Source organism: Ochotona curzoniae, unplaced genomic scaffold (assembly GCF_017591425.1).
Source record: "Ochotona curzoniae isolate NIBS_2020 unplaced genomic scaffold, NIBS_Ocur_1.0 contig_2754, whole genome shotgun sequence".
NCBI lineage: Eukaryota > Metazoa > Chordata > Mammalia > Lagomorpha > Ochotonidae > Ochotona > Ochotona curzoniae.
The window spans coordinates 21,862,205-21,882,826 of NW_024465582.1; the positions used below are offsets into that span (position 1 = coordinate 21,862,205).

The following is a 20,622-nucleotide window of genomic DNA, read 5'->3' on the forward strand; positions in this document are numbered from 1 at the left end:
TGGAATGTTTTGGTAAGAAATAATTCAAGTAATCATCATATTACCTCAACATTTTAAAGCATAAATAAGTAAAAGAATGGACCAAAAGTTTTCTTTTTGTATTTCCATATTTTATGTAAGTAGAAACATTTGTACTTAGAGTTCACATTTCTATAAAAGTGTATAGTTTCAAATCATGCCCAACAATAGCAACTCATTTAAAATTTAAACCAATTCTGCAATATTCCACAGAAAATTATGCCCACTCTACTAATGATTATCTGGATTAATTGTCACTTTCTGTTTTATCTTAGAAAGACACGTACTTTCAAAATGAGTTCTCAGTGTGGACACAGCATATTTTCCCAAGAAATTGTTCTATTTTCTACCTCCCACTTAGAGGCAAACTCCTTCTTTCATTGTAATAACTGCTTCTAACGCTGGAATCAAGATATTTTATTATTTTTCTTGTGTGCTCTCCTACTTACTTATTATTGAAGTCCCTTCAAGGGCTTAATTTAATTCATTTACTAACTGTTTTTGTGGACCATCACTTCTCAAACACTATGTTAACGGCTAAAGATAAAGTAGCAGTTTCTTCTCTGCAGTTTAAACCACAATTGAAAACTTACACTTCAAGAGAAATTGTAAAAGTGATGTAAGTTACATAGCAAAAGCATAAGCTTAATGTCACATCCATTTGTTCAAGAGACTAGCTATATCCTTTATTAACAAAAAATAATGTTTGGGTTAGACTGATAGATAATTTCATGTTGGTAAAGGATTACAAAGCTTTATTTCACAAACAAAAGAAGTTTAAAAGATAATGAATTTCCCGGGCTGAAGTGAGAAACCGTTCCAAATTAAAGGACTTTGAATACTCGACTTTCTACTAACGGTAATGAAAAGTTGAAACAGTTTCAGCAGGCGAGTGATATGGCGATCCTTGTTCTTTTCAAACCTGTTGGGTCCACGGGAGGATAAGTGGGTGTGATTTTAACATCAAGTTAAGAGTTTATTACAGAAATTTAAATGAGATACAACATACATTGACCTAGACAAGTATGATGAGAGGAGCAAGTGAAGGACTGATACAATTCAAACCATGTTCAAGAAGTAGAATTAATAGGATTTGGCTATTTCGAGTTTTGCAGATTGAAGGAGAAGGAAAAATCAATGCTATTTTCTTATACTTCTGATGGGAACAATAGGATGTAAGCCTAGAAGAGGAAATCTGAACACAATGAGTTTGAAGAACTCAGGAGACACCTTCACAAGGTCACCAGTCCTGTGGACACCGAAGCATCAGTGCCACCATGTACAAAGCTTTGGATATGAATCAGAATGTAATCAACCCATAGCAAACAATGTACAGAAGTTACACAACAGGAAAACAGATTGAACCACAAAAGTTGATGGATGTAATCTTAAAATAGCAGTCCTGAGATTTCAAACTGGATCTTATATTACAACGTTAAATTAAAATTTGCATGTCTAAAATACTGGGCTTATTCAGTTCTGTACAGGAACCTGACCAGAAGTAACTATAAAATGAAGTCTTCCATCATTAACACATATGCGCAGGGTCTCCAAAAGCTTTGCAGAAAAAGCATATTGTAAAAATTTGTACGTAGATTTCAAATATTTCTATACCAAATTAAGTTTACTTCTTAACTCCATTTTCTACAAACTTTCCATAGAGCCCTCTACACCTTGTTAATCTTTTCTTAATTGTCTTAGCAACTTTGCATATTCAAATGGACTCATCACATTATACCTTAAGACTGCACCCAAACAATGGTTCTGTTGGTTAATCCTCTACCTGAAAGTCCTGTTATCCCATATTGATACCAGTTCATGTCCAGCTGCTCCACTTCCCATCGGCTCCCTGCTTAAGGTCTGGGAAAGCAGTGGAAGATAGCCCTATATTCGCATGGGAGACCTGAAAGAAGCTTCTGGCTTCGGCTTTGGATTGGCTCAGCTCCAGCCACTACAGCCATTTGGGGAATAAACCAGCAGATGGAAGATTTTTCTGTCTCTCCTCCTTTCTGAAAAATCTGCCTTTCCAATAAAAATAAATGTAATAAATCTTTAAAACAAAGTAACACATAGTGACTGTCACTTTAGCAAACACTAGAAATAGTTTTTCAGAACAGAAAAGATGCTTTAAAACTATTTTAAAAACCGCGTTTTAAGAAAATCAGTAATTTTTACATAATTGAATATCCATAGTCATCTATTTTTTTTCTCTAGAAACATATTAGCCAAGAAATTACATGTTTTTAAAAGAATTTAAATCAGTACTTTAAAGCGGTTTAGTGTTTTGGAGTACAGAACCCTGAAGTAGTGTAACCAATAGAGGACACCTAGTGGTCTACAGCAGAATTAATATCTGCCGCAGTAATTCACACAGGTAAATACTGGTGCTAGAAGTGCTCATGAGAGAAAGAGGCCACAACGAATATCATATTTCTAAATATTAAAGACATAGACCAACTTACATATCTCAACTAGTCTCATAGGCCTCATTTTACTTCTACTATACAACTGCACTACTGTTGGCAGGCACAAATAAAGTCACTTCACCTGATTCCTCCCTAAACCGGACAGAAAATAATGACACAGTTCGAATAAACAGCCACAGGAAGTAAATTTTAGTGCAAGAATCACTCCACACAACCAGAAACATCAAAACTTTTAGAACATTTAAACTCTGAAACACTATAAAATAGACTGTGGAAAATATTATCATATTTTATAAACTGATTCAAACATTTCAAGAGTAACAGTGTCTGGCAAACATAAATCTCACTTAAGAAACATACAAAAATATATCCTGCTTCACACTAATTGTATCAAAAAAAGAAAAATGTAAATGAGTGTTAAGTCTCTTTCTTAACTGGTCTTAATGATTCTGAAGCAACTTCGATTTTCCTTCACTAAAATATAAATGAACTTACACGTCTCAATGACACTTTCTTGAGCAAGGCTGTCCCTAGCACAAACTATGCTATATAGTGATAAATTTACCCTAGATACGGACACCTGCTGGATTAAGCAGTTGCTACTTCATGTCTTTTTGGGATACAGTCCTCTGTCTGGTCCGGGTGCTCAGCTTGAAAATCCAGACTACCAGTTCACAAATTCAGTTCAAGTACCTTCGACAGCTTCTCATGCAACCATGAGCTATGTTCTTAATGAACAACGACATATTTCCTTCTCACATTTTCTTCTCCTACAAAGCTTGCTTATATTTCATATTATTAAATGCACCATATGCATGTAGACTTCACAGAATATGTTTCAGAGTGAACAATACATACTCCATTAGAATCCGTTAATGGATGGCAAATTGTCAGGACTGTCATGTGGTTAGCACACAGACATGTTCTGATTATCCATCTATTTATAAGCCTATATTGGGATGCGGAGAAATCCAAGAGCAAAATTTGACATTAAGTCTAACCTAGACATGCTTATGTCCAGTAAAATGAAAGGAAAATGAATGCCATGAAACATCCTAAACAAATGTGTGCACAATGGGTAGTAGGTTTTGAGCTAATCAGTTTGAACATAGTCTAATTTTTACAGAAATGATAGGAAAAAAAAGTACCAAATTTGAGTTGTAGCAGAGGCAAAATTATAGAAGCATAAAGAATAATTCTCTGCAAGAAACAACCTAAATTTAAAACACAAATAGAAACAAGTTATTGGGTGCAAATATGAAGCGACAATTGTGAAACAGGGCACGAGAGAACCCTGAAGGCACAGAAAAGAAACATAGATTTGATGTGATAGGAAGCGTTTCCAAGTTCTAACACAGGGCCAACCTAGGAAAGCACTGGTGTTTGCTTATGACAAGTATTCTGACCCAAGGCATTTTTTTAAGACTATGTATTTATAATTATAGATACATAATTCATAGTAAGAATGAGTTTCTAATCTAAACCAATTATATACCAATGCTATAATTAACCAAACTCAGAAAACGAAGTCTGCGGCAGTCCCTCACGGAATAGATGTCCTTATTAACGCTCTGTTGTTGAACATAATTTGTGTAAATGTATCTCTCCCTCAGCCAATACAAAGATCAAATATTGATTGCCAGAGAGCACTGCAGTTTCCTGATGCCTTTTTCATCTGAGATGACAACAGACATAAGATCGAACCAAAAGCACTCTCTCCTGTATTACTTTATCATGATATGTCTAAAATCTACACAAGGAAGGTTAGGGAGACTGGGAATGGGAATTTAAAAACTGAATCCTGTTCTTACGTACTAAGCAGCCATGGTTATTATATAGGACATTTTTAACCTTACTCATGAAGAGTCCTACAATCAGTACAGAGTGGTGTTTCTTTTTCCAATTAAAGTTCCCTAAATCCCTGAAGTTTCAGGGGTCACCTCCTTTTGATAAAATGACTAGATCAGCAGCTGTAGCATTTGAGGTTCCTAGAATTCTTCACTTTGACAAGCCAAATAATCTCCCATTTTCCAAGCTCTTAATCTACTCTTTATCTCTTCAGTGGCTTGTAATTGTCACAAATTGTTAATAATATTCCATTTAATTTCCGGAGATTTCCTCACCATATGTCTCTTTCAGAAGGATCATACAGAATGGGTCTCCTTGTGATAGGTTACAAAATAGCAATCCAGCTTAAACTGCAATGTGCTTGATATACAACGCACTGAATTAAGCTTTTTTGTTTGCTTTTTGTTTTTACAAAAGGACAGAAGTGTCAAAAAACCCACCTTGACTTTATTAAAATTACTGAAAAACATAAACATTTTTTGAGCTTATTTGTCTAACCTTTCGCTGATTTTCAACTTTAAGCCATTGTTCTTGTATTTGGCACAACAGAGCAACATCTCTCCTGCCTTCTTAACGTGTATCATTTCTGCCCAAATCAGTTGCTTCTTATTGTATTTGCAACGATGCTTAATTTAGGAATGACTTCAAGGCTAAAGTTTAAGCTTTCTGTATTTGTTCACAGTATTTTCCTAATTTATTTAGCTCTAGGGCTTCTTAGTTTTCAGTTGAAATAATTCAAACCAGAAAAAAAAATGTATTGTTGAAGATGGAAGTGGCTTCCTGCAGAAGGCAGCTACTCTCCTTGGAACGATTCATTTAGAACAGCGGCAGCGCCCAGGCTTCACACATTACTTCCCCAAATTTGCTGAATTTAGCATTAGCCGGCTTGGTACTAACACACTCAGAACATAACAACACGTGGGTGAACGCACATCTTTCTCTGCAGGCTTATTCAAAAGCTCACTGAGCTCCTTCTGATTTATTTTGTATTTCTACTTGTAAACACATCCAAGAGACACTTATAAAAATCAGATAGATTTAACAGTTTCAAAACCATTCCATTTTCTTTGAATTGAAGTACATGAAATAATGTATTTGTATTAAATTCTACATTAAGCCTCTATTTCTTCCCTGTTCAACAGTATTACTAACAGGCACTAATATCTAAGCTACATTATATTATACATTTGTATCATATAACCAAGAAGAAACTCTTCACCTAAATGGGGAAACAGTTCATTTATACCCAAAGAGCTTTTATTTATAACAAAGATCTTGCCAAATCACAACTCTCTCCTAAATGTGTTTGGTTACCAAATGTCTGTGAATGCATATTAAGTTATATTTTACATTAAGGATGCCAGGGAGTTGATGCACCTAAATTGTAGCACGGCAGCTGTAAAACACCATTATGTTGCACAGATCTAGGTGACTGTGACCACAACCAGCAAACAAAGGACATCGGTGTTAAGGAGCGTCCTCTTCTAGGACCACATGGCCTTTCATTTTATCTGATAGGATGCCATCTGTTCATCCTGCTGCCATTCTCTAAGGGAACTGGGTTAAAACTACAAAAACATTAAAAATAGTCACATTGCCTACTGTATTTTTAATTGAGTGGTATTTATATCAGCGACTTTTCTCTTACAGGCTATTTAAAGTATTTTTGGCCTTGTTTTAAGAGATAACTATTCAATTATTCTTACGGTGCTCACAGTCTGAGATAAGGAATTTCCTAGAGTTTCTTATACAACCTATAAAATGATGGGATATAAAGAGACTTTTAATGAAAAGCAAATGCTACGGATCTATAAGGATCTATAGCTTTGTAGTTAATATGGGCATCAGAAGCGGATGACAATGGTTGGAATCACAGCTCAGTTTCTTGACAACTGTGCGAATATCACCTTAGACACTTAATGCACTAAATTACCTTCATATGTAAAACAAGATAAAAATTCTAAATATTTCAATGGATTGTTAAAAAGATTTTGTCAACTAATCAAAGTAAAAATCCTATCTTATATTTGACAAATAATAAGCTCTGCCCAAATTATTAGCTGTTATCACACCCAGAATATTCTGGTTTAATATTAGTCTCAAATTAGTACAAAAAAAATTTTTTTAAACCAAACTTATTCCATCTTAGGTGAAATATACATAAGAGGAATCCAATTTTGCAAAGTTCTTTATTTGGCTTTAAATATATCCCATATTTTAGGAATGATTCATTTTTGTGTCTCGTCTTAAGTGTTTTCATCTTGCATGTCACTTCCTGAAATCCTGTGAACCAAGCACAACCGACAAGCACACACAAAAGCACTGCTACGGCCTCAGAAGGAAAACAATTCTTCTTTTATGACTTATTTAAAAGCATAATTCATCTTAAAAATGCGAAAAAGCATTTCTGTAAGGAAGAAAGCCATAACCCATAGCCAGCAGATCGCTTTCATTAGTGCTGGTTTAGGCATTCTAGAAGACACGTGACTCTCATTTTTACGAATATAATAAAATGCAGGTTACAACTAAACAAGAAGATAGACTCGGAAAAAAAAGTTTAAGAGTTTTCTATGCAGATGTTGGTTAGAGACATAAACTCCTTACATATACTATCCTTAGTGATAGTTTATTTAACTTGCTTCTTCTGCAGTTTGAGTTAGCTGAGCCCTTTCAGGAGCCACTCACTGCCTAAGAAAAACAGATGCCTTGTTCAGCAAAATATTGAGCTGAATGGGCTAGATTCAGTCCACTCTTCACTTAACCATTTGTGTTTTTTCTTCTGTGTTAATGTCCTTCCTCAGTATGCTACTTTTCATCATTATGAAATGAACCAAGAGGGAGAAAGGTAAATAACTACAGACAAGGCAAAACAATGGGCCAGATGACTATGCTGAATACAACAGACATCTTTACGCATCCAATTTAGAAACATTCAGAAAGAAGCAATGTTTTATTCAAACATAAATCGCTGAAATTTCTATTTTAGAAGCTACATACGCTGCACTAACGTATAAAGCTAATGATGTCCCAGAGTAGCAATCGGTCCCTATGGACTGCAATCACAGATGGCATTTTATATATTCACCTTAGATTTGAAGGCTTACATAGATTAGGATTTTAAAATGTTCAAAAATGCACTAAGTTGGCATAAAATAACTGGTCTATAACTGATTATTTTTTCAGCTGTTTTAAATCCAACAATGATCATGTCTTTTGAAAATACAAATGTATCACTTATGAAAAAGGGCATAGAAATCATTTTACTAAAATCTCATGTCATCCATATATGTAGCACAGTTAACCTTAAAACATTCATAAGGAACAAGCACAATACTCTTACACATAAAAAGGGGAAAAAAAATGTGTCTTACCTCCTCCCACTGATGTATGTACCTAATTAACCTTGAAAGTCGCAGTAAACGCAAGAGGCTGAGAATTTTTGTAAACCTCACGATGCGAAGTGCCCTGGCTGTCTTGTAAACTTCAGAATCCATGCCTTTTTCTACAATTAGAAAGATATAATCCACTGGGATTGATGAGATGAAGTCAACCACAAACCAGCTCTTTAAATAATTCATCTTGATGACTTTCGGGTCCAGGATGATTTCAGAACTGTCTTCATTGACAGTCCCAGTCCTAAAATTCATGATCAAGTCCAACAGGAAAACTGTATCTGATGCCACATTGAAAATAATCCACGGTGTTGTTGTCTGTTCTGTAAAAAATGTGATTCCAACTGGTATGATGACTAGATTTCCAACCATCATTATAAGCATTATTAAATCCCAATAAAACCTACAACAAATGAAGAAAAATGAGACTTAAGACGTAAAATTTCATCTATCCCCTTCCCCAATAAAAATAATTATTTATCCAACCACATGAAAGAAAAAACATGTTTTGTAAAAAAAAGAGAAAAAAATGCAATTCCTACATTGTTATACATTTAAACATAGCTAAAACTGGCATATTTCTAATACAAGGTAAGAAGATTAAAAATTCTGAAAATTACTTGATAGAACACATCATAAAAATTAAGTTCAAGAACACAGACAGCCTCATTTACCCAGAAAAAAAGGCATAAATCAAGCTCACATTTAGTTGAAACGCTGTGTAGACAGAAACAAACAAACAAAAAAAGTTTAATACTAGCAGCACCGATTTTAAAAACAAAAAACAATCCTAACTTTGGGAAGACTCAAGATATTTACCATTCATAGATTAAACAGTAATATATAAAGTCTTTGGTACAACAAATCGATTACAGGTTAAGAAATCATTAATTCTAGAATCATCTGTAGCTTCACAATACTGAAAATATTTCTATTTTATTCTTCTATGGCTTGAAATAGGAAAACTAATTTGTCTAACGCTAAAAACAAAATAGTAATAATTATTAAAAAATCCTTGAGCAGACTTGAAATGCGAATCTACTTAAAAGGTATACTTACATTAGTCTCAGTGAGTAACTACCTTAAATATTTTTCAAATATTTTTAAATACCCATCTATCATTCAACTTAAAACCAAACTACCTACAAGTGCTATCTTGTGAAACACTCTTCACAACTCATTAAAGCCGGGAGAAAATGAGAATGTTCTCTAAGTTTATGTAATCTAACTAAATTTAACAGCTATAGTTACAGTGCTATTTTTTGAGAAACAACATGACTTATAAAATAAAACAAAAAAAGTAAATCCATTAGTACAATAGTGCAATCGCAAAACAGATTCCAGAATTAAGAGTTAGTGAATGTTAGCTTGATATTATCTTCTGGTACTTCTGAGTGCAATTAATATAAATGTCTGTAATACAAACACTAATCAAGCCAGTTTTATTTTATATTAATTTTCATACTTGGACTACCTGAGTTTCATTTTGATAAAACATTTATCTGCCTAAAACTTTTAAAGTTATTATCATGTCTAAATATGAGTTACTTCTTCAACAAAGTAATAGGGCAAGAAAGGAAAAGAACATGGGGACTCTTGTCTCTAGACAAGAGTGGGAGACTCAAGGTCTCTAAATAGAGACCTTGTCTCTATTTCCAAGATCACGTAAAAGAGAAATGTTGGTCATTTTGAAACTTTCACCAGTATGTCTGTCAGACTTACCTGTATAATTTAAACAAGAATGCATACACCCATGTAATTCATGCACCATGCACAGGCATTTAAATAAAACATGGCTTTTAATGTTTCTCCGCATTTACTGGACACACAAAATATTCCATTTAATATACCAAGGACATAGGAGATGCAATATTGTCATAGCTATTTCAAAAAAACTGACATCATTGAACTCTAAAATGAAATCACATGTACCCTGAGGATATATCATTTCTGGACACGCAAATTCGAATCTTATTTGCTCCCTTCTCTGCTCTGTCCTTGAAGCTGGCACTTCCCCTGGGGGTTATATATAACCCATTCATTTCTCTGTCCTACACATGCTCTTTGAGAAATACAGTCCTCTCACCCATGTCTTTAATGGTTAATGTGTATGTGATGATTCTAATGCTTTAGCTCCAGCTCATTTCTGGCTTCTAAGCCTTCACATCCTCATAATCAGCTGCCTATTAAATGTATGCCTTTGCATAGCTCATACTCATCTCAAATATAATGCTTAAGCACAAACTCATAATATCTTTACCTACATATATGTCTCCATGATAAGGAAAGTAAGTAAGTAACTTCCGGTCATACATAAATCAAATCTCCTGGCTTTCTATCACCCAGGCTGTGTGGTTCTAACAACTAAATAGTAATTATGTTCATCAACATGCCTCTTTATGGGTCTCACCACAGCTTTCTTCAGACATAAATTTGACCAGCTGCTTAACAAAAACTAATAAAGAGTATGTGAGAATCAAATATACAAGGTTTCAACGGTTAGACAAATTCATAGATATGCAAGAAATCAGACCTGACATATAACAAACAGCTGCATAAATTTTTTACTTCCCAACAGATATACAATTTCATAAGTAGCCGGAATCCCAGTGGATAATGTTTATACAGACATCTTTGTATTTTTGTCATTAAAACAGAAGCATTCCTCTTAAAGAAAATATTACATACTAAAGCACAAAATGCCACTGGCTCCTTATTTTAATAATGTTTATAACATCACAGCAACCTATTTAAGATCTATTTACTTCCTTGACAGATTTACATAGATACAGGGAGATATAGATATAATTAATTCACTGGTTCACTCCTCACATGGCCAAGCTGAAGCCAGGGGCCAGGAGCCTGACCTCCCAGGTGGGCAGCAGAGACTCAAAAACTTGGCCCAGCCTCTGCTGCCTCCCCAGTTTGTTGGCAGGAAGCTAAGCAGCTGGCACAGAACTTATGCCCATATGGTATGCCAATGTCACGGGTGGAGGCTTTACATACTATACCACAATGCCAGCCCCAAGAATGAATCCCTTACTCAAATGACAAAGTATTCTCTTTGTGATTCTTTTCTGTACATTTCTGTCAGATACTCAGGCTCTCCTGTTTCCTAAATTTTTAAACAATTAACTTATTTCTTTCATTATTTTCTGATATAGTTCCATAGGATCTGGGACTTCCCTTACTCCCTCCCCAAATTCATACACCCCCCCCCACTAATTTCCCCGTGTCATTACAAGAGTGTACTCCTTCACAATCAATCATAAGTCAAACATTCTGCCATTTCCTGACATTGTAGGAATGGACAACGGCAGAGAGTTCATCATCCTATCGTAAAAGTACATTCAACAGTTCCATTGGAAAGTTCATCTTTGATTTGGAAGCAGAGATGCACACTGAGTTGTATCTTCACATCGTATGTGAAAGTCTACTATACAGTTACTATACATCCCTTACTTGAAAATCCATAAAACAAAATCAGCAACAGAAAAAAAATACAGAATTTGCAACATGAAGTTAAATAACATGCCACTGAATGACTGATGTGTCACTGAAAATGTGAAAATCAAAACCCTTACTAAAGCAAACAATGCTGTTGTCTGGCATATGAGTCAGTGAGGAAATCAATGAGAAAAACAAAAACGTTTTTTTTTAAATGAATGAAAACAAGAACAAAAAGATAATCCCCTGAGATGCGGCAAAAACAATAATGAAAGGGATATTGCTCGTGTATTTTGCATGAAGTTTGCCTTAAAATCAGAGAACATATATTTGCATATTTGAGATTGACTTATTTCACTGAGCATAATGACCTCCAGTTGGGGCCATTTGGTTGCAAGCGCTAGAAATTCAATCTTTTTAATGGCTGAGTAGTATTCCATAGAGCAGATGCACAACAGTTTCTTTATTAACTCCTCTTCTGACAGGAATCTGGGTTGTTTCTATGGTTTTGCTATTTTAACTAGTGCTGTTGTAAATATAGTGTTACAGATCCCCTTCTCAAAAGCAGATTTCATTTCCCTTGGTAATATGACCAGCAGTGGGATATTACCAGCAATGGGATAGCTGGGTCACACAACAGACAAATTTTCAGTTTTCTTAGCATTTTCTATGCTGACTTTCATATCCATATCTAAACCAGCAGGTGCTGTTAGTAGAGTTCCAATCTCACTGGAGTTAGGTGGAACCTCAATGTGATTTTCATTTGTATTTGCTGGACAGCTAAGGAGCCTAATAATTTCTTCATATGTCTATTAGCCATCTGAATTTGTTCTTTTGAAAGATGTCTGTTCATTTCCTTTGCCCATTACTTAGCAGGGTTGTTTGCTTTGATGTTCCTGAATTTCTGAAGTTCTTTGTAAATCCAGGATATCAGTCCTTTATTGGTTATGTAATGCGCAAAGATTTTCTCCCATTCTCTTAGTTGCTTCTTCACTTTGTTGATCATTTCCTTTGCTGTGCAGAAGCTTTTTAGTTTGATGTAGTCCCAATGTTTTATTTTGGCTTTGGCTACCTTTGATTACACTGGTCATGTTCTCAATATAAATGTGTTCTTGTACCATTCACTTTAGAATAAAATTCACTATGTTGAAGGACATTTTGAATCTTTTAAAGGAAGTACTGAAATAAAACTGACATTAATTTTACTGATACTCTAATCCTATGATAAAGACACTGAAAGACAGCCCAAATTTCCAGCCCAACTGAATGACTATTAGTTGAATAAGGCTCAATACTAGTTAAACAAATTTTTATGGAACCACTGTGAAATGTTGAAAAAAAGACAGGTGACTGAAAGCTATCCATCCTAGACATGTAACTAATTAAAACTTATTTGCATTCAAGGTCTTAATTTCAGAATGGTACTTCTCTCACTGCTACCACAATCCTTCTCCCACATGACTTATTTTCAAATCATCCAGTCCAATTTCTTTTTATTGGGAATATAGGTCCCATCCCACATGTTTTTTTTTTTTTTTTTACCTTACAGGTACAAACACACACACACACACACACTTAGCCTCTTCACTCACTTTTTAATTGTCACTTCCACGCAGACCACTTATTGCTACAGTTTTAGCTTGATATATGGTAAAGAATCAATGTCCAAAATTCATTAGAGTATCGTTAAACCTGTAAAGCACTTGTATTTATGGAATTTTAAAAATATACTCATAATCCCGATTTTTAGATATTAAATTATCTCATCTGGCAGCAAAGTATAAGAAACTTTTTTCTACACTGCAGACACATCACAGACATAGTTTACTTGATGTTCAAAACAAAGGGACAAAGAATCATATTATCTAAATGTCACAAAGGCAAAACTCCTACGATTAAGACCGTAAATGCTTGTCGGCAGGAAGTAATGGGGACTGATTTCGAATCAGCTTCCAACTTTTGTGTTCACACTCCTTCCACTATAATCAAGGGCTGAAGAAGTGATACAAACGTTAACTGTAATATTAAATAAAGAAAATCTCATGCTTGAATAGTTGAGCAATGGCCACATACTGACCTATCCTCATTAGTCATTCATATAAGAAAACAGTCTACATAATTGCTTTTCACTAAAGAAAAATCTAAGTCCTGAGAAGAATGGGCTGTGGTGCTGCAGGTAAGCTTGATAGTTGGCCTGTGGTCTTGTTGTCTCTCAACACGGAAACCACTAAGCTGCTGCCCATTTTCCTGCAGAATCAATGTGATAACTAGTCTATTCCTATGTCTATACAGCAGCTCACAACCTCTAGATGAGGGTGCTTTGCATAGGGGTTTCTGAATTCTTTCTTTCTGCATAGGCTCTAAAGTAATTTCACTAGTGCATTGTTAAAATCAGTTCAGATCCTCTCTAGGCAAAATTTACTTGAGAAGTGGGAATCAAATTTAGTATCAAATATTCTCTCCAATTAGTTACATTGTAAGGATTCCAACAAATATGAAGTTTGCTTTCTACATAGAAAATATTGTTCTCGATATTGCAATAAAACCTGAAAATTACATACAACTACTGCCCTTGGATACCTTCAAAAATAATCAGAAAACGAGGACATGTATTTTCATATGTGATTAAATGAGAACTGATTACATGCTCATTAACAATAAACAATATATATTGTGAATTTCCAAAAGACAGAAACAACTGGTCAACTGCTCAGGGTAAGTGCTGTTATTAACAAAAATTCAAAGTATTTGGCATCCCTGGAAAATTCTTAGAATTGCACATTTCTTCATGGCAAAACAGTAATTTGTCAAAAAATATGTATAGCTTCCTAGACATGACACTATCCCTACAAAGAAAATTAAACACAGCCTAGTGCGTAAAGAGATATGGTCTAGAAAGGTAAGCTCATTAATAATGCGTTATAAAATGTAAGCTGTGATAGGCTGACTGAAGGACATAGTAAGGAAACCAATCACCTGTTCTATGGAATAGGGAAAAAAGATAAACATCAGTGAATTTATAACTTATATACATCAATATAAAAATTTATTTTCAAATATTATATTCATTGAGCATTAAACTAATGCTAGCCCTAGTCTACCACCACAGAAACCAATAGAATTAGACACAGGCTAGAGATAAAAGGATTTAATGTCAGAAAGTTAAAATTCTAATAGAATACTTTTCTGTTAATCCTTCAATTATTCCAATATTAAGACAAATCCAAGGCTATATCAATAGATTGTTCTTCATATATTTCAAAGTCTTTTCTGTTCTATTAAAATTTATACTCATGAACAAGGACAGCCAAGCATGTTATCAAATAAAATCCCAATTAAACAAACATTTAATTTATAGCTATAAATTATATACTATGATTTATTTCTTTAAAAAAATAAATAACAATTACTTAACTCTTCATGAAGTTAAAGATCACTCATTATAAGTTTTTGAACCTAATAATGCCATTTCCATTTGGTTTGTTTTCCCTCTAAAACAGTAGTATTTAAAGATGTTAGTTAGTGCTTGAACTGCATTGAGACTTTCACCCACTGACAGCTGCATATTTTCTAAGCAGCAGAATGGGGAATGTGTCAAGGAAGAAAATGATTCTTCAAGGAGCATATGTTTCCAGGTCTGTAACAAATACCAAGGGTGTGTGGGCAGAGTAACATTTGCTACAGAATATTTAAGAGTTGAGGATTGAATTTCTTTAGTTATCCAGGCGATTCACACAGACTCAGGGATATAAGTTAATCAGAACTGCCAGTACAATTAAGGAATTTTCAGTCACAAGTGAATAAATGAATAACCACCCCAGCTTACTTCAGTCCTCATGAAGAGCTAAACATGAATGTGTCCATATAGGCATAACTAGAGACATGGTTTTGCCTCCTGTCCTTTCATTCCTTCCATGATCATGCTTACTAAATTGTGTTGTTTTGTTTCAATAGAAGTTTACTCACAGGACAACATTATTGAAATGATAAAACATTCTACTACTAAGAGGAAATCGAAACTGCTTTTTTATTCATACCAGTGACTTGGAGAAAATCCTTAAGATACTCACAAATTTAAAAAAAAAAATCCGCAAATATCTTTTGTGATTTGAACTATTATACCCATTGTTACAAGGTGAAGTTTCCACCTTCACACATGTGACACGATATGCATTTGGCTTCTCCAATAGCATAAAAAGCAAACAACAAAAACAGAAACCTGGCTAAGCAATAACATCTCAAGCTTTTCTTGGTACAAGAAACATACTGGAGGAAAAAACAATGTAACTGATCTTATGGATGTGTCAAATATAGCTATTATTGACAGAATTATGTTATTTTTTGTAATACTAACTCAAAATCATATGGTAGTTACTAACTCAAAACCCGCATGATGTCATATAATAATAAAAAGATTAAAAGAAAATTATGAACCTGTAGAATATGGTCATGAGTCAGGAATCACGCCAAACTGCTTTTAATTCAAACCCATTTCCAATGTTTTCAATAACATTGTTACCCAATCTCAGTGAATTTTTCCATCACTTATTCTCAACCTAATCAAGTAATCTATTTACTCTGTACCTGTTTTGTAAAAATTTTTATTCACAACTGTCCCCTAAAATCAAGTAGAATACACTCCTCTTCTTTACTTGCTCCATACCCAATGGCTATCAATTCTTCCAGCACTATCCCAAGGCCCTGCCACCAGTGTACTGCCTGCCTTTTTCTAAATCTGTGGAGCATATGAATATTAAGAGTCCCTAAGCCTAAGGAAGTGTATCACAAAAAACAAAGAATTTAAAAAAATGTTAAGCTCCACCCATGGGCAAGCAGTCTTACATTTTTGGTTGCTTGTTTGTTTTTAGGTTGATGGTTTTTAGGTTTTTAGGATGGCAAAGTGACAATGTGACAAAGAAGTTTACAAGCAATTGCAATTAACTGCTTCCCTGCCAGCACACTGCTTTGACTTAAAGTCTTCACTACTGTTAAATAAAATAATAATAGTAATAATCCACATGTCCTAAGACAAACGATGCACACTTCATATGCCATTGTAAAAACATCTGGATGGGCTTAAAATCTCTTAAGTCACTGTCTGATGCTTCTAACCGGGGCAATACATGTATCTTACTCTTCTGCTATTTTTAAGCAAAGCAGAAAAAACTGATATAGAAACCGTGGGAAAGCATTCTCACAGTGAACAATATATATATGTATATATATATATATAACCTTGGTCAGGTGTCCCAGCAACACAGCCCCTATGCTACATCACTTCCTTCATACAGGTAATATACGCCAGAGGTTTTTAAAGTAAGTGAACAACTGCTCTTAAAGGGCTAGACTTCCAACCAATATGGATGGATCATGATCAGGGATACTCATCTATCTGTCCGTCCCAATGTATCTCAGTGTTCTATTTTAAAACAGTGTCTGCGATAAGGACAAACTCTCCAAATACTTATTGCCTAAATGAAAGAATGATTCTTCATTATTTCAGCAAATAAAGGCGCTGTATTTTTAGTCTACCATTATTCCCCTGCGCATTTTATTGCTTTGGAAATTTCAGTATCATGGAAGAGCAAGACAAACTGGAAGACATTCAGAAAAGAACAGGAAGCAAAACATGCTCATAGAAATGGAAATATTAATGAATGAAAAAAATATTTAATGGGTTAAGCACCAAAAACACTGCTAGATTAAAGTTATTAAGAAAGTAAAGCGCGCTTGAAAATAAAGCATCAACTTCCATTGAACAATATGGGAAGAGAAAAAGGAAAAGCAGAACACTCAAAAGTAAAGAAATGCATCACAAATGGATACAGTGAGGCTTCCTGGGTCAAGCATCAGGGCCCTCCAAGATCTCCTAGACTGCTAATGAGAACAGAGTTTAAAGGTTATCCTCTGAGCTGCTGCAACCTCCACCGAGGAACCTATCCTGGTCATTCTGAGTGGACACTGCCATTCTTCTTGCCACTGAAAAACAAACTTCCACAGAAAAAAATGATTTGTTTCACATTCATCAGTCTTATGATATTATTCCTTTGAGTAACAAGCATGTCATATTCTAAAAGAAGCATAATTGTTTTACACTGAAAACAAAAACGAACAAACAAACAAACAAAAAACCTTCCAAAAACTATGGCTTGGGATTTTTCCATGAAATTCTGAGAAAAATAATGCATAAAAGCAATGTAATTACTAGCACAGTGTCAGCTAAAACTATCTGCAGACCTACACTATTACTAAGTGTATATCACAATGACTGATAGCATACATATTAAAAGAAACTCATGTCTAGGCTATACATGAAATGCTCTGTAACTCGTCAACTCAAACTTCTGAGAATACTCAACTGTAATTTCATGAAATTCTGCAAATCAACACACCTAACCTTGTATGCTGAAGCAGCTTTCTACCTCTATCTTATTTTCAACAGAATTATTTTAATTTCAGAAATTTATGTGCAAAAGTCATATTGTATGACACAGCCTGTTCATAATTCTACTATGCACTAACTATATTTTAAAAGGAAAGTAACCATTACTGAGGATCAAAAGAGTCACAAATGCAAAATAAAATGTGCCTCTCCAGACAGGTACTGTTCACAATGCCTTAGAATTCAGGATAACAGACATATAATTTAGAAACGTCAATGATATCCATTTTTTAATAATGACCTTTATAGATTTGACAATCAAACATTTATGTTTTATCACAGGAACTCATTTAGTTAGTATTGTCTTTTCCTGTAATGTTTCCTAACTTAATTTCTCTTTCCCCTAAACCAAATTTATAAAAGTTTCTTCTATATTTAAGCCACAATAGTAATCCCTTCATATATTGAGTTGCATCAATGTTTATTGTTGGGCATAAAAATGCTCTGTGTTTTAAATAAAGGAAAAGAAAATTACTTAGGAAGTATATGGTGACATAGTGGGGAAAAAAGATGAGCTTTAATGCAGTGGCACTAAGCTTCTGATATTCATTATTAACTTGCCCTATAAGCCTAATAAAATCCTCAAGGGCATATACCCCCTTACTCAAGGATCATAAGAACATGGAAAATTCCAAAAATTTTTTCTAGAGTTAGTAGGAGTTAGTTGTATAAAGAAAAGAAACTGACAGTGTTGAAGTTTTAAGAAACAAAATTTAAAAATCAAATGAGGAAGGGAAAGTTGAAAAGGAGTTAAAGTATCACATGAGGGAAAAACAGGTATGATATGTAGTTTGCAAAAGGAAGTTAAAGCAGCTATATATAACTCTAAGGTCTCATGCCAGAGAAGATGGTAATGTGAACGTCTTGAGAGAGTAGATGTGGGGGAGATGATGAATTTAGTTTTGGAGATAATGTGTTTGATACGTTTCAGATTCACTTGGCAGAAAACAGTTGGAACTGCACTATTCTGGAATTCAGAGGTTTGAAGCCAGAACCTGGGAAACAGCTTCAGCAGTCACTGCATGTATTTGAGAACTGAAATTATGAGGAAATACAAGTTCTTCAAGGAGTAAATCAGAGTCAGAAAAGAGAAAAGAGAAAAAGCAATGGTAACAGTCCAAGAGTATTCACAAAGCCAAGGATGAACCAGTAAATGAGACTAAGTGGCAATCTCTAATACAAGGAGACAGCAGCTTGGCATAGAAAGTACATAGTGACGCCTTTCCAAAACTGACAGAGTGACCAAGCCAAGCTAGTCTGATAATTTAATTCTTACAGTTCTTTTCTATTTTTTTAAGATGCAGTTTATTTTTATTTGAAAGACAGATTTAAAGAGAAGAGACAGTGAGAGAGAGATATCTTCCATCTGCTGTTTCACTCCCCAAATGGCTGAAACAGCTGGAGCTGAGCTGATATGTAGCCAGGAGCCAGGAGCAGAAAAGCCAACCTGCTGGCCAACATGCCAGCCCCTAATACTTATTTTTATTTTCAAGCCTTACAATCAATATTTATCTGCCACTTTTTTGCACTTTTGTGACAGATTTTTTTCAAATATGCAAATTCAACCTCATAAGATTCTCTTTTAAATATTAACATATATTTGCTTAAATCTGTCACTAGAATAGATTGCAATAACTTCAGACAAGGGAGGAAAACTACTGCAAATATACTGATCACTGTGAAACAGTATGTTTGAACGTTTCACCTAAATCTAATGCAAGTGATATTTTTCAATTGTTTCCTTTTTACTTTACTAGAAACCATGACATGTCTGAGTAAATTAACAAGATGTATTAAAATGCAATACTGACCAATATATGGTGAGACTTAATAGAACACAAACAAGTTGGAAACTCAGGCGAGATAAAAAATAATTTCAGAACTACAGGAAGGTTCACAAACTGCCTATGGAACCAATCCGACTGCACAGTGGACTCTGATAGCTCAAGATGATGATAACGCTCAGGAGAAAACTCCAGACTTTAAAAGTATGTACAAGAGAGGCACAGAGGGAGTGAATTCAGAAATGCAACTTCAGTTCTGTCGCAGTAAGTGATTCAAATATGTGTTATATGAATGAATGATCAAGTGATTCAAAAATAATGCAAGCTTAGAAAATTGCATAATTTAACTAGATGTGGATTGTATCATGAGAATAGAGACAGTGCGTGTAACTGGTAAACTCACTGCCACATATTCTCAAAAGTTAACTAGATAGACTAAATCACTTAACATTAAACTACAGAAGCCTGGCTTTAAAGCAGCAAAAATGAAATATCATTTCTTCCCTTCCTTCTTTCCTTCTACCCCCCCTCTTTCTTGTACCCTTTTGTCTTCTTCTCAGAGAGAGAGAGCGGGCACATGCACCCACATTCCAAACGCCCACAATGCCCACAAACAGGTGGGACTGAATCCAGGGATCTAAGAACCACAAGTCTGCACATGTGGGCAGAAACCCGACTACCTGAGCTAACACTGCTGCACCTAGGAACTGAATTCAAAGAAACCAGTCACACCAATGTGGACTCAGATGTTATCCACCAGTGACTTAACTGCTGCTCCACATGCCCGCACAGACATGCTAATTTTGAAACCAAAATAACACAAAAGTTAAGATATTCAGTCATGGTTTAAAAAAAAATGATCCTGAAGAGTGGTTATAATGGAAATAGGAGAAGTTAGTGACGAGTTCAGTATAAAGACAACACAGGAAAACTTAGGAAGTAGGGTTAAAAATAATGGTCCTGCTCTGAGATATATAGTGAAAGAATAAATTTTTGGATGGTTTGTGCAAAGATGATCTGTTGCAAAAGCAACAGCAGTATAGGAGTATGTAGAATAAACCAGCGGCAGTAAGAATCACTGCACATATGTATTATACACTAGATGCTTATGGAGTTACTACCAAAAAACGTTACAAATGCTGGAATGTCCTTAAACATTCTTTCATGCAGACCCAGCGACAGCCTAGTGGCTAAATCCTCCCCTTGCATTGCCAGAATCCCACATTAGAGCCAGTTCCTGTGTCAGCTGCTTCACTTCCCATCCA

General features: G+C 34.8%; 1 protein-coding gene across 1 annotated transcript in view; it reads right to left on the minus strand.

Annotated features, from left to right (window-relative positions):
* HCN1 (hyperpolarization activated cyclic nucleotide gated potassium channel 1) overlaps positions 1-20,622 on the minus strand; it is a 241,984-nt gene that overhangs the window by 200,393 nt on the left and 20,969 nt on the right. Inside the window, exon 2 of the mRNA XM_040977681.1 lies at positions 7,664-8,087. Coding sequence (XP_040833615.1) covers positions 7,664-8,087 — 424 coding nt within the window. The remainder of the gene's footprint in view (positions 1-7,663; positions 8,088-20,622) is intronic.